General features: G+C 37.5%; 1 protein-coding gene across 1 annotated transcript; it reads left to right on the top strand.

Annotated features, from left to right (window-relative positions):
* Window positions 1-1049: 1049 nt before the first annotated feature.
* LOC129277827 (26S proteasome non-ATPase regulatory subunit 5-like) lies at window positions 1050-13588 on the top strand. The gene is made up of 6 exons (XM_054914003.2): window positions 1050-1239; window positions 5972-6116; window positions 6717-6959; window positions 7277-7718; window positions 9521-9630; window positions 10441-13588. The coding sequence occupies exons 1-6, from the start codon at window positions 1067-1069 to the stop codon at window positions 10837-10839; spliced, it is 1512 nt and encodes a 503-aa protein (XP_054769978.2). The 5' UTR covers window positions 1050-1066; the 3' UTR covers window positions 10840-13588.
* The last annotated feature ends 760 nt before the right edge of the window (window positions 13589-14348 follow it).

Below are 14348 nucleotides of genomic sequence, written 5' to 3'. Positions count from 1 at the left end.
AGAAAAAAAAGCTATTAATTATTTTCACATTCTGAGACACAACTATTGCAGAATTATTGAGTAAATGATTTGAAGGGAGGGGGATGTTGTGGTATGGGAAGTGAATCAGAGATGTGATGAAGAGCCACAGGAGAGGAGTGCATCTGAAATTGATAATATGAGTAATCGGTTGAGGATATTACACAATTCAAAATTTTAAAAATTCAATTAAAAAAGTAATAATTAAATAATATGGTACATTATAGATAGGCATAATCGATATCTATGCACTTTACAAATGAAAAAAAAATTAATTCTAATGTTTATTTCATAACATGTTAAGTGGTTTGTAGGTAATATAGGAATTAAAAAAATGACAATAATAACTATATATTAATAGGCTTGATAACATCAACAATAATAACTGAAAATAATGTTGTGGATAGGGCGCATATGAAAAATTCCTGTAGTTGTGATCGAGCAAAGTAAAAAAGCAAAATCATTGATCATTATGAATTGAAAATATAAATTTATGACAGATTTATATGTAAATTTAACATCCAGAAACTCATTCTACATTTATTTACCCTTTTTATTTTCTTTTTATTTCTACTACTGCTTCCCCTTTTTTCTCAGTTGTGGGAAATCATCTTAAGATTTTTTTCCCCATTAAAAAAAAAAATTAAATGCAATATCATATTACACCATTTCCCCCTCCTTTTCCTTCCCTTTCCACTTTTTTCTTGGACCTGGTCATGAAATCTGGCTTTATGGGTGGGAGGGGGGGGGGGGGGTTCTACAATGGCCACCAAGGCCTCCGACCCCATCTCTGTACACCCGTGATAATGATAACATTATTTGATAACTATAATAACAACGATGGAAATGATGATAAATAACCCCACTTTTGGTCTGCTGCTGCTTTGATTACGAATGGAGGGATAACTAGGAAGGCCAGTTTGGGAAAATAGCGATTTGATTGGTCAAAAGTTTGCTGAACACGGGCCACGTGCTCAAATGATTACGTAGGAATCTCGATCCTAGCGCAGCGCCGCCCTCTAGCTACAGTCGGCTTCAAACTGTAAACATGGCGGCCTCCATAAACACCCTTCTGCAGAATCTCCACAATGGGTCTGACTTACTTTCAACCCTTCAGGGCATCAAGACGGTCCTCCAAACCACCCATCCATCAGAGCTGAAGGAGCTGCTCAAGAATGTGTCATTCGATTCGGTATTTTCATGCCTGAATTCTACAATCAGGTAAAACATCAGAAATGAGTTAATGACTTGCAGTTCCAGTTCCAACTGGCCAATTCACATTCACATCACATCACACACTCAGCAGCTCAGTCACTACCTCGGGCGATGTTCGTGCAGGCTCCACTCCACTTCACTACCGCTACACTACGCTCCACCTACCCGAACATCGGGACCGTGAACCATTTCGGATATACCGAGTCACAAAGGTGGGATGGCAATCATGGTTTTCGTAAAAATTAAAGAAAAAAAATATCACGAGGGATATGAATGACTTAGGCCTAATATCTTACTCTACACCCGTATTTCACTCCGTGTCCATCCTTCGGTTATCCTCAAAATTTGTGATTTTGGGTTTGTATCTTTTTCCTCACAGTCACACGTATTATTCACGGCCGATTTCAAAACATCGCATGCGATCGGTTGCTGATCGATCGCGATCGCATGCAATGTTTTGAAATCGGCCGTGAATAATACGTGTGAGGAAAATGATACTGACCCAAAATCACCAATTTTGAGGATAACCGGAGGATGGACACGGAGTGAAATACGGGTGCAGGGTGCGACATAAGCGCTTGCCCGATTGCCCGGGGCGAGTAAAAGTTAGAGTCGGGCAAGTGTTTTGAAGCAAAGACAAAAACTGCTAGCCCGAATCGGGCAAGCAAAATTCTCCTATGGAAATTATATTTTAGAAAGATTCCCCATATTTCATCATCAAAATATAGAAAAGAAAAAGAGACAAAAAAAGCAATATCATTAATTTCTTCTTTCGAATTGCAAAATTTGCGCCATTTTTTTCCCCTTCCTTTCATTCTTTCTTACTGTCTTCCTTCCGTCCATCCATTCTTTACCTTTTCTTCCTGTATTTTTTTCTTCCTTTCTTTCTTCATCCCTTTCTTTTCTTTCTTTATTTCTTTCCTTCCTTTCTTTTTGTCTTTCATTCTTTCTCATTCCTTCCTTTCTTTCCTTCTTTCTTTCTTTCTGTTTTTCTTTATTTCTGTCTTTTTTTCTTTTGATCTTTCTTTTTTCCATCCATCCTTTTCTTCCTTATTTTTTCTTTCTGCCTTCCTTCATCTCTTTCCTTCATTCCTTCCTTCATTTCTTTCTGTCTTTCGTTCTATCTTTTTTTCCTTCCTTCCATCTATCCTTATACCTTTTCTTTCTTCCTATCTTCCTTCTTTCCTTTCTCTCGTTTTCTTTCTTTCTCTTTTCCTTCCATCAATCCTTTACCTTTTCTCTTTTCTTTCTTTCTTTTTACTTTTTTTCTTTCTTTTTCTTTTTTATTCGTTCCTTTCTTTCTCTTCACCTCAGTTTTTTTTTTTAATTTTTTTCTTTCCTTCTTTCTTTCTTTCTTTCTTCCTTTCCTTCTTTCTTTCTGATTTTCTTTTTTTTTTCTTTTGATCTTTCTCTTTTTTTTCAATCCATCCTTTCTTTTCTTCCTTATTTTTTCTTCCTGCCTTCATCTCTTTCCTTCATTTCTCTCTGTTTTTCGTTGTATCTATCTTTTCTTTTTTTTCCTTCCTTCCATCTATCCTTATACCTTTCCTTTCTCTTGTTTCCTTCCTTACTGTTTACCTTTTTTCTTTCTTTTTTTCCTTTTATTCATACCTTTCTTTCCTTCCTTTCTCTTCCTCACATTTTTTTTCTTTCTTTTTTCTTTCCATCCTCCTTTACCTTCTTTCTTTCCATCTTTCTCTTCCCCGCAGCCATTCTCTCTTTCTTTATTTATTTCTTTTTTTCTTTCTTCCTTCCTTTATTTCTTCGTCCTTTCTGTCTTTCTTCTTACTTTTTTTTCTTTCATTCTCTCCCCCTCTTATTTTTTTTCTCTGGTTATTTTCAGTGATTTCCCCTTTTTTTTATTGTGTGTCCTAGTCCCCTCCAAAATATATGGAAAATATATACACAACAAAAAAAGTAAGTCCCCCCTTAAAGTAACATCAATAATTTCCGAACCAATGCGAGTTTTTAATATATTTTTACATGAGCGTGTAGATAATTTTATAAGCTACCCTCTGAGTAAATGTTATGGACGTGTTTTACGTCATGCGTCAGTGAGCACGGTCAGAAGGCAAAAATGTCACTTTTCAAAAGTCACAAGCCAAATATCATGACTTTGATTCCATTTTATTGGAACTAATTCCACATTCTCATCATGAAAAATAGAAGGCTTGTAAAAGGTACTTTCTAAAAGACGATACAACTTTTTTGGCTAAATTTCACGGTTGAATAAACACAAGTCCAAATTTGCTCTAATTTGATTTTTTACAAATTTCTATCAATAAAAATGATAGAATATGATGACAGTTATTTTTGGGAAGAGTATCTTCAACAATATTCATCGTTTCACGGTTCAATGAACATTTATTGAAAACAAAAAATACGATTTTCAAATAACATAGGCAAGTATTGTTTCATTTTGGTAACTGAAAATGATCTTTTCTCAACTTTTTCGTTGTGTTCATGACCAATTAACATGCTTCAATGATTCAAAGGCGTTTAATTAAACATTCACGCTTGAATGAACATGTGGAATGTGATTAGCTCTTTTTTACGTTATTGGAAAAAATGCAATTTGTAACTATGGATATCTGTCACAAACCTTGCATAGTTCATTTGATTTGATTTTTATGAAAATCCCGATGTTTAATGCATCAGTGAGCACACAATATTCGAAAATTATGCAAATGAGAAGAAAGTTCAAGGCCTTGGCCCCACTCTGTGCCGTATCGAATGGTTATTTTGGTGTGCGCGCCTTCTGGATAGTATTACTCTGAAGCCATGTGCTAAGTTTCATGAAATAACTATTGGCAGAAGTAACAAAAACCATCCATGAAACAAACCCTCATAACATATTTGTTAAAATTTTGACTTCCTCTCTGATAGACTTGTGTACATTATGGGTGCATATGTTTAAGAATAACTAACCCCTTATTCAATATGGTGGAACTTTTTTTCAAGGCTGTCTTTAGCAATGCCATTTGGGGCCGCGGAACGGTTTTCAAAGTGGGGGGGGGGCTGACCATTCAAAAAATCACAATTGTATGGTCATTTTTACATTTTTTGTACATGCTTTTGGAAAAAAGTGGGGGGCTGAAGCCACCCCCCCCCCCCCCCGCTTCCGCGGCCCCTGCAATACCTTGTGCTCACTCAACCGTGAACATACGATATCAAAACTGTGTGTGGAGTGGCTAAATGATGGCTAGTAAAACAGCATAACACCATAAAATTCACCTAAAAACAACTTTTGCCCAACTTTGTATTTGCACAATCTGAAAAAACGACTCTTGTGACTTTCAAAAATTGTCATTTTTAATTCAATCTTTAATTACTCATGCACGACTCGACCGATTAATCTCATTTTTTCCCAGGAGTTGCCTAATGAGTTTAGAAAATCACCTACGAAATATCATGTATCAAAATAATTCCGTTCAAAAGTTACAGCAATTTGATTTAGGGGGGACTTACTTTTTTTGTTGTGTATATATGAGATTAGGAAATTAAAGAGCATATTTACCATATATTTTGTCATGATGTTCAAGATAAAAATCATTTAAAAAAAGAAATACAACTACAAGGTACATCAGTAGTCATGTTGAAAAATGTATTTTTAAAGCCGTCAATGGTATGGTATGTAAAACTATAAGGCTATAACTTGTTTTGAAGCAATAAAACTTTGTTTTGAAGTATTTTTTCGGGCAAGTGAAATCTATATTCGGGCAAGTATTTTCCAACTATTTGAAAATTTACTTGCCCAACTGGGCAAGTGCTTCAAAAAAGTTATGTAGCACCCTGGGGTGTAGAGTAAGATATTACGTCATTCATATCCCTCGTGATTTTTTTTTCTTTAATTTTAACGCTAACCATGATTGCCATCCCACCTTTGTGACTCGGTATATCCGAAATGGTTCACGGTCCCGATGTTCGGGTAGGTGGAGCGTAGTGTAGCGTTAGTGAAGTGGAGTGGATCCTGCACGAACATCGCCCGAGGTGCAGTCACAGACTCGCGTCTCAGTCAGTGGGCCTTGGGCTGTCCCTGCCATTGGCAGGGCAGGGCTAGCCTTGAGGACTCTGTGATGATTTAAAAAATATTTTTACATAGATGCCCAAATATCAGACACTTATTACTATTAGTTAAGCCAGGATGGCCGATGGCTTTAATAATAAGTCACCTCTCTTCTCGTGTGTGTCAGTGACAGTGTGTGTGCGCTCGTTGTGTACAAAGTCAATGGGAGAGGAAAAAACTTAAGAAGTCATCGCCGCTGAAGAAATAAACGGCAGTGAATGGAGTGGCGACTTAAAGTAAATCAGGATAATCAATGCCGCCAGGACAATTGAACCAAAACAAAATACAATCATTGAATTAAATAAACAGAGGTGCTGGTCAGAAAATTTGGACCATGATTTTGATTGGCTGAGAAGCACCGTTACTATGGTAACTGTCAGATAAAACAGGACTTGTCAGATAAAACATCCGACAAGTCCTTTCATGAAATGCTCCCCAGAAGTCATTTTCATCCCATATTTGGGCTCTTTACTCTATCCACTAGTAAAAAAAAAAAAAAAAAAAACGGTCAAACATTGACAACCTTTTCAGCACACGACGTACTAACTGAGGACAAGGTTGTTTGAAGAGTGCTTGCAGTCATGATGATTCGCACTTGCTTGGAGTCTGCACCCCCTCCCTGGATTAAGTTTGACATTATGAAAGCTTAATTGTACTTTTCTTTATTTGCAGGAATGAGCTTGAGCTGAGTCGAGACATCCTTACGACTCTGCTGGATAATGTAGATGTTGAGGTCTTGCTGGCCCAGTTTAGAGATGAGCTATGTATGGGACTAGGGCATCCACAAGAAGACATCAGGGCTCTCTGTCTGAAACAGGTACTATATAATAGGACTTGAAAGTATCCTGTAGAGTACCCAGTTTTCTGTGAAATCGAAAGTAGACGATAATGACAGAATTCGAGAAAAACAAGGAATCAACAGCATGGAAAACACAATTTCTCAGGCCGAATAATTTTAATTACAAAAATACATTGAAAATCATAAAAATCGAAGCACGATGAGCAATAAGTTAAAACTGCTTAAGTGAAGAATCTGTCCTTCATCCATGTAACATGTTCAATGTGTTTCGCATGTGTTTTACAAACTTTATCAGCATAAAAACTTGAAAGGTTTATCTGTAATTTTCACTCTCTAGTGACAGTAAAGAGCTTTATTGTGATCATCAGAGTTGACGATCATCACAAACCCAATATCATGCAGCCCTGCATGATCACAGTGTTATTCCTTGTTTTTCTTCACCGTCCTTAAAGATTCATCAGTGTAAAGGGCTCACTTAACTCGCTGGAGATTTCAAGACAAAATTTGTCCTTTCTTGGAATACTGAATATTGAGAGTTAAACTGTAAGAAGAATCACTGTTTATCAGACTAATTGATATGATTTGATTTGATATTTCTTTTTTGTCTGATTTAATTAGATCAAGAGAGCTGCAAATGAAACAGCTGGTTTAAACATCCTCCTCTCCGACGGGGACCTCTTATCCCTAGTCATCTCTAAGGTTGGGGATGACAGCCTTGCTGTAGCCAAGATCGCCATGGCAGTTCTGCAGGTCGCTGGGTCGGATGTTAAAGGTCAAGGGTTACTGTTTGGAGGTCAACATCTTGCCAATTTGAAGAGTGTGGCAGCAAAGAATGACACTGTACGCTACAGAGTGTTTGAGGTAGGATACTGATAAATTAAAGTATTGTAACTATGCCTAAAAAAAGATTGTGTTCATTTTATGTATTTCATGATGGACAAAGTTGATTCCTAAAATACTTTTTTGTTAATGCAACATGTAGGCGGGGGGGGGGGGGGTATTTTTCTTTGTAAGTTTGGAAAAATGTAATGATAATAATAATCCTTGTTAATAAGGCTCTTAAAGTGTCAACATGATATTGTATTAATACAACATACAATACACTCTGCTCTATGTCAGTGGTGGATCCAAGCCGGTCAGATGTAATACCATATCACTGTTCTGGCTTTCTTTCTCAGGTTGCAGTCCATGTTGCTGGTTTATCTTCTTCAGCTCTTGAGCACGCCGTCTCTTCTGGCTTCCTTCAGGATCTCGTCTCGGACATGAATACCGACGACGTCCTCATTCAACTCAATGCCATCGAGATGCTCGCCAACCTAGTCATATCCCAGCATGCCCTGTGCTTCCTTGAACAGCAAGGCGTGATGGGAAGGCTGGAGAATCTTCTGATTGGTGCACAGACCGACCAATCCCAGGACTTCCTCCTGCCGCCAATCATCAAGTTCTTTGGTACCGTGGCTCACTTTGACCCCAAGGAGGTCACCGAGAAGCATGGCTCCTTCCTCAGAATCACCTTTGAACTTTTACCCTCTGGTGACCCCGCCCTAGGTTGTATCGCTGTGGAAACAGTGGGCTTTGTTGGACGGACGCTGGATGGGAAGCAGACTCTTGATAAACAAGGTGATTAGTAGAACAAGTAGGATTAATCTTAGTTCAGTCAAGAGTTCTTGGACTTGTGAAATGCCTAGATGCCGTGAAAGAGTTCAGAAGATCAGCTTTTTCGACCACAAAGTCCATGAATTTTTGATCATGATTAGAGATGTCTTATTTTCATCTATGTTTTCCCTTTCACTCTCCTCTCCTTCCTTAGCCCCTTTCTCTCTTTCTGTCTCACTCAATTTTCTCATTCTGATTTCTGTTATATCCTATATAGATTAAATCCTGTATAGTGATTGGTTCAAATAGCATCATGTGACCAAGTGTATTCTAATTATAATGTTGCATGACGTCAGACCTCAACATATTAAGGCTAAACCAATATTCTGGGCCCCGTAACACAAAGGTTAGCGATTAATCGTACGTTCGATTTTCACGATTGATTGTACATTGTAGTCAATGGAATCGACCGTAGAAACATGTTCTACGATCATTGCTAAGCTTTGTGTTACGGGCCCCTGATGTCATTATTAAACAAAAAATTGAAATTTAGTTAATCTCTCGGGCATGCCAGTCAGCAAGCTATCTCTCTCAGGCAAGTCCTGTGATGCATCAGCGCAGCCACTAATCCGCGTTCCGCTGAGCGTGGATTGGACTGGCATTGTAACTGGCAGTATAAAAATACAAATTGTCAGGCCACCCTTGGATAATTAATTCCCACTATGCTTTCTCAAAGCCTGATATAGTTGTATATTATCCCCCTGACCCCCTCTCTCGCATTGCTCTCTCTCTCTCTCACACACACTCTATCCCCCCTTGTGCCTATCCATTTCTTCCTGATCCCATGCATCTTTATCATGTTAGGCCTATATATAGGGACAGTGATTTTCCGTTTCTAAAAATTGCCTTTTCCGTTTCAGAAAATCTCAAATTCCGTTTCAGCTTGTCTGTAAACGGAAATTCTGTTTCCCCATAGACTTTGTGTACATAAAAAAGTGACAATTCCGTTTACATAGAAAACCAATACGCAATGATGTCAAAATGCTAGCGCTATCAAAATTTGCATCTACCAATGTACCAACATCGCTTTAAAATCCATTTTAATCAAAGAGATTCGAGCTCAAAAACTATTTAGAGAAACATAATCAACATGAATAAATCCTCACCTTTCATATTATTAGCATTATTTTATGGTTAAATGAGATTTTATCACTGATTTTGAGACTTTTCGGACATGGTTTTGATCAGTCCTTCCACCTATCCGCCATTTTGGATTTGTTGAATCACCGTTATGATATTATGACCGAACGCAGAGGGCAGCAACACACGGCCGTATTCTGCCTTATATGCGGACGTGAGTGTAAACTAATTTAGATATGATCGAGGGGCTCGAGTGTAGTTACGATGTGTTTATTGTCAGGATTGTTGTAGCAAAGTGAGATCGTGTTTTTTCCAGTTGATATTCGTATTTTGTTGAGGATTTGGGATTAATTTCTGTTGATATTTTGTGCATTTTGAGAAAAAACAAGTTTTCCGTGATTTTCCGTTTGAAAAGCCACTTTCCATTTCAAAAGGCCGATTCAGTGCATTCCGTCCATTTTCCGCGATCGCGGAAAATCACTGTTCCTATATATATCTTGAATACAGATTTTAATTTTTTATACTGTAATTATGCTTTTGATAATTTGCTTTATAATTATATTGTTGTACACAAATTTGAACATTGACTCCTTCAGCCTGGCCTTCATTTATAAGGGAATGTATATACCAATTTATAACTAAATATTATATGAATAAATTGAAAATGTTTTGTTTATTATAAATAGGACAAGGCATGACAGATGCTTTGAAAGTGATCGGGAGGTTACTGGTTCAACCGCCAACTGAGACAAGAATGAGAGCATTAGCAGCAACTCAAGATCTGTTTACTCTGCAGGTACGTGTATGAATGAATGGCTCAACGAAGAATGCCGGAATGAATGGGTGGATGGATTAATAAATAATTTATGAATGAATGAATGAAGGAAGAGTGAATCCATGAGAGAATGAATGAATGAATGACTGACTGACTGACTGAATGAACTAATGAATGAATGAATGAGGGATGAATGAATGATGGATGAATGAATGAAAGAATGAATAATGGAAGGAATGAAATTGACACATCTGGCTTTGATAGCGATGCATTTTCTATCTTTCATTTGTTTTTGCTAATGAATACACAATAGTCGATGTTACTTTTACATGTATTAAATAGAATGATATGATGGATCAGGCATATTTGTATTTCTACTTTCCTGATACATGTATTTCATCCTCATGAGGAATAACAATCATAAAACTTTGTTGATAAAGGCTTCAGTGGACAGCTAAATATTTCAAGATAAATCTTCCGTGTTGAGGATAATATTTTACTTTCTCAATAACTTTGGTTCTGTGAATATATTGCTGCTGACTAACACAAAAAAGACAATGTAAAGGAGAGAGAAAAAAAGTAATTTTTTAAGCGTTGCTAGTACTGGACTTAACATTAACATAAACAAATTGCAAATGATAATTATATTATAGAAAACTTCTATATTTCTGGAAAAAGATATTGGGCTGCATAATATTTTCATCATAGAAAAAAATGTAAAAGATGATATGGATGGATATCAATCATTTCATGTAAAAAAAGTTGCCCTCTGTAAGTCGAGAACAAACCTTAAAGCCCCTTATGGCTAATGTATGCCATTCTCGACCACAGGAAGAGCATCAGACGGATGACCTACTCAACATGCAGGAAAGATGGTTTACCAACCTGTCACCCAAACCCCTGGACCTTCTCCTTTCGCTCTGCAAGCAACCCTTCATGGAGATCCGTTGCAACGCTCTTCTGATCTTACGCGCCCTGGTGAACCAACCTTGGGCAGGGCGGATGCTAAACCAGGAGGCAGGGTTCCTGGAGTATCTCCTGGACAGGACCACGGAACCTGACAAGGAGGGCAAGGAGACCAAGTACTCCGTGGTGAAGGCCCTGGCGGAAGCCCCGTCAACGGGGGACATCTTTGGAAGACCTGCTCTATTGAGATTGAAGGAGTATGTCAGGGACGGTCCATTCTATGTTAGGGTACAGTCTGAAGTAGCCATGGAGAGTGGATCATGAGGATACTAGAACTCCCAGGACAAACACTTCTCAGTGCTCTTGATCTATCAGTACATGCATGGTCATTGTATGTTTGTTTGAGTATAGGACCTTTACATGCTCCTTTCTATCCGACCTTTCAGGCCAGAATCATCATGTTTTGGATAAAATTATGAAATGCTGTCCATCAGAATGATATGTGATGACAGGGCATGATAAGGTTGTTTCTGTGAAGCAGAGGACCATGAAATCCTTTCCATCAAACCTGAGGTTGGAATCATCACTTGGGGATCAAATCATGAAATACTTTCAGATTAATCTCTTATGTCAGTCCATTCATGATAAGGATACGTTTATGTGAATAGAGATCCATTTCATGTAACTTCTTTTCATCTTTGAACGATTTGGGCAAGATTTGCCATCTGCTTTATGAGGGAAGTGAAGCAGCCATTATGTATAAAAAAGATTTGACGTGAACAAATCAGCAATTGTTTCCAAATTCATTGCACTGCTGAATTATTTTAGGACAAAAGTCATGAAGGTCCTGTCATACAAAGAGCTGTGATTGATCCGATCAACCTCAACTACACAGAAATCCATCAATGTCATAATTTTTTCCCACAGGAAATTCTCACTATGTCATTTTGTAAACAAAGAGGAGCACACTGAATTTTTCAGTCAATGGTGATTGTATGAATCACATTTTATTTAGGAAACATCTGGAACAAACATGCATTTTAGATGTTGGCATTGCTGGCTTTCCATAGTTGTGGTTGATCGGATCGATCAAAACTCTTTTTGAAAACGGGGCCCTGGACTGACAGTTCTGACTTTTCTCGGAACTCACTGCTCATCATCCTTTATCCATGGATCCAGATAAGCCCTTAGACATCTTCTTGGATCCTATGACTCATATAACCTATCTTGCTAATCCAGTTAGCAGTGTGATGCAGTTGTTGATCTATGTGCACCTCTTGTGCAGATTGCAAAATAGGATTGTTTCCAGCTCCAGTTAGCATCCTCTTTGTTTATCATTGTGGCCCGACCATGGATATTACCTTAGCAAATGCACAATGCAGTTTACTGTCACTTTTCTAATTGCTTTACAATCCATAGTCTAGCCTTTTGGCATTCATTTTGCTTGAAAGTCTGCCAACTGCACGTCCATCTTCTTAATGCCATCCAATCTTGGATTCCCTATCTGATGGGAATATTCTTTAGTTTCCTAAGACAGTAAAGCCTTAATTTTACCCCTTTAACTGCTTCACTGTTCATAGCCCAACCATTAGGCCGTCCTTTCACCCAAACCACTGCCAACTGCGCGTCCATCTTCCTAAAAGCCATCCCATCTATTTATTTCCCATCTGGTGGATCATCCTTCAACTTTAACAGTCTCACTTTTAATCTTGCAACCACTTTACTGTCCAAAGCCATTAAGAATTTATTTTGCTAAAAAATCTGCCAACTGCACATACATCTTTAATAGAGCTTTAAATCTTTGGTTCCCCATTTGTGAACAATATTTTTCCCAAGATCTAGAACTTCCTCTTTTGGTGTTTTCCTCCCTAACTAGTAACTGTCATGGTTCTCATGCTATGCAGCCAATCAGAATCAATTATTTCAAGCAAGGTATCATTAGAAGTAAAAGTTTATGCAGCGAGCATCAGGTTACTGTTACATAGAACTTAGAAGTAACGTAACTTTGTCATTTTTTGTAAATTTTATAGAAACCTCAATTTTGTTTTTATGTTGACTTTTAACCCTCAATCTCCCGGGGTATTCTGATTCTTGTCATTCCCGGGGGGGGGGGGGGGGGGGCCATTATGGCCCCCCCTTAAGATCTCGGCCGTGGATTGCGCGATCACAACGAAAATTTGCATGATGGTAGAGAATGACGTAATCTACGCAGTTGCATTGGTAAATTTCACTGAATTCATATATTTTTATTTTATATGAATTAATTATGCTAATTTATTCATGAAATCATACTTTTTGCTCTGATTCACTAAATAAAGCTCCTAGAATGCTATTTTTTGGTGAAAATATTCTTTATAGCATTCCTAACAATTGTGAATGAAAAAAATTCTGGTACCAAAACCGATTTCTTATGTATTTTATTGTTTTTTAAATTTCTTATGTATTTCCTTGTTTTTTTACTTTTTGTTTTTTATTGTTTTTTCAATGGAAATCGTTCCGGACTTAATTCTTATCATAAACAAGGCAAAATTAATTAAGTTTGATCATTAAAAGTAGAAATAATGATACATTTATGAATTTTGGCCAAATACACAATTTGCATTGGATTTGTACATGAAATCACGTTTATGAGCAATTTTGGGTCTGACATGCACTTACATAATGTTGCGTAATGTCGTAACCGCGTACCAGGGCGTCACAAATTTGGTCTCAAAATTTGCGCGAGACTTGAAAGTAAAAAGTCAGTGAGCGGCGAGGTCAAAAAATTTTGCGCAGCAGATATATCGCAAAAATTGTCGAGGGGGGGGCCATAATGGCCCCCCCCCCCCGGGAGAATTAGGGTTAAAGCTTCTTATGAATTTCATTGAGATCTTGATTATGATTGGGTATTGGCTCTGTGACAAAGTTAATATGAGTCATATCATACTAACATACAATGGGTCATATAACAAATCAGTTACTCTTACACTTGATTCAATTATTTAAGATATTGGAAATTGATTTTTCCTTATGTTTTTGCTTTTTGAAAAGGTGAAATATTAAAGATTTTACAAATGTACCTTGAGGCATTTAACTTTATTGTTCATCTCTCTTTCTTGAGCTGTGAAAAACATGAAGAATAACATTGAATTTAATAGCAGGTTTTTACAAGTTTGGGAAAAGTACTATAAAATTTCTTTTGGCCTTTGACAGAATTTAAAAAATTGAATTCCTGGAAATATGAAAATGTTAAACTTGTTTTTAAAAAATAAAAGGTTGTATGATTGGACGGTTTTATTGATTGGAATGTTTTCTTTATTGACTCCATGTGAAGTAAATAGCTGTGAGCCTTTTTCCCAAGCTTGTATAATTTTGTTTTAAAAAAAAGAATATTGATAATTCATTATTAAAGGAATATTGATAAGTCATTCCCATCTATAGGTGTTGTATTTAAATGGAACTGAGTGTGAATGTGTCCACATCAACTACTACATAAAAAATCAAACATAAATCTTTTCCTTCCAGTCTCCCGTCCTGGGTTGTGCTCCCCTCCCCTCGAAGTGTCTCATTCCGTGTCTCCCTAAATCTCACCCCTTTATCCCTTCATTTCTCCATGGTACTCTCTCTCCCCCCTCCAACTGTGTCATTCTGTGTCTAACTCCCTTCCCCTCTTTCTCTTCCAGTCTCATATCCTGAGTTGTCTTCACCTCCCCTCGAATTGTCTCATTCTGTGTCTCCCTAAATCTCACCCCTTTATCCCTTCATTTCTCAATGGCACTCTCCCCCTCCAACTGTGTCATTCTGTGTCTCTCTAATCTCACCCCCTCCCTCCAGCGTTGTGGCCCAGTGGATTA

The sequence above is a fragment of the Lytechinus pictus genome, chromosome 15 (assembly GCF_037042905.1).
Source record: "Lytechinus pictus isolate F3 Inbred chromosome 15, Lp3.0, whole genome shotgun sequence".
In the NCBI taxonomy this organism is placed as follows: Eukaryota; Metazoa; Echinodermata; class Echinoidea; order Temnopleuroida; family Toxopneustidae; genus Lytechinus; species Lytechinus pictus.
Note: the sequence above shows the minus strand (reverse complement) of the source record. Positions and strands in the feature narration are given on the sequence as shown.

Coding starts and splice junctions, on each gene's coding strand:
- LOC129277827 (XM_054914003.2), top strand. CDS start 1,067: ATGGCGGCCTCCATAAACACCCTTCTGCAGAATCTCCACAATGGGTCT. Junction 1,240..5,971: donor TGCCTGAATTCTACAATCAG/GTAAAACATCAG, acceptor CTTTATTTGCAG/GAATGAGCTTGAGCTGAGTC. Junction 7,719..9,520: donor GCAGACTCTTGATAAACAAG/GTGATTAGTAGA, acceptor TATTATAAATAG/GACAAGGCATGACAGATGCT.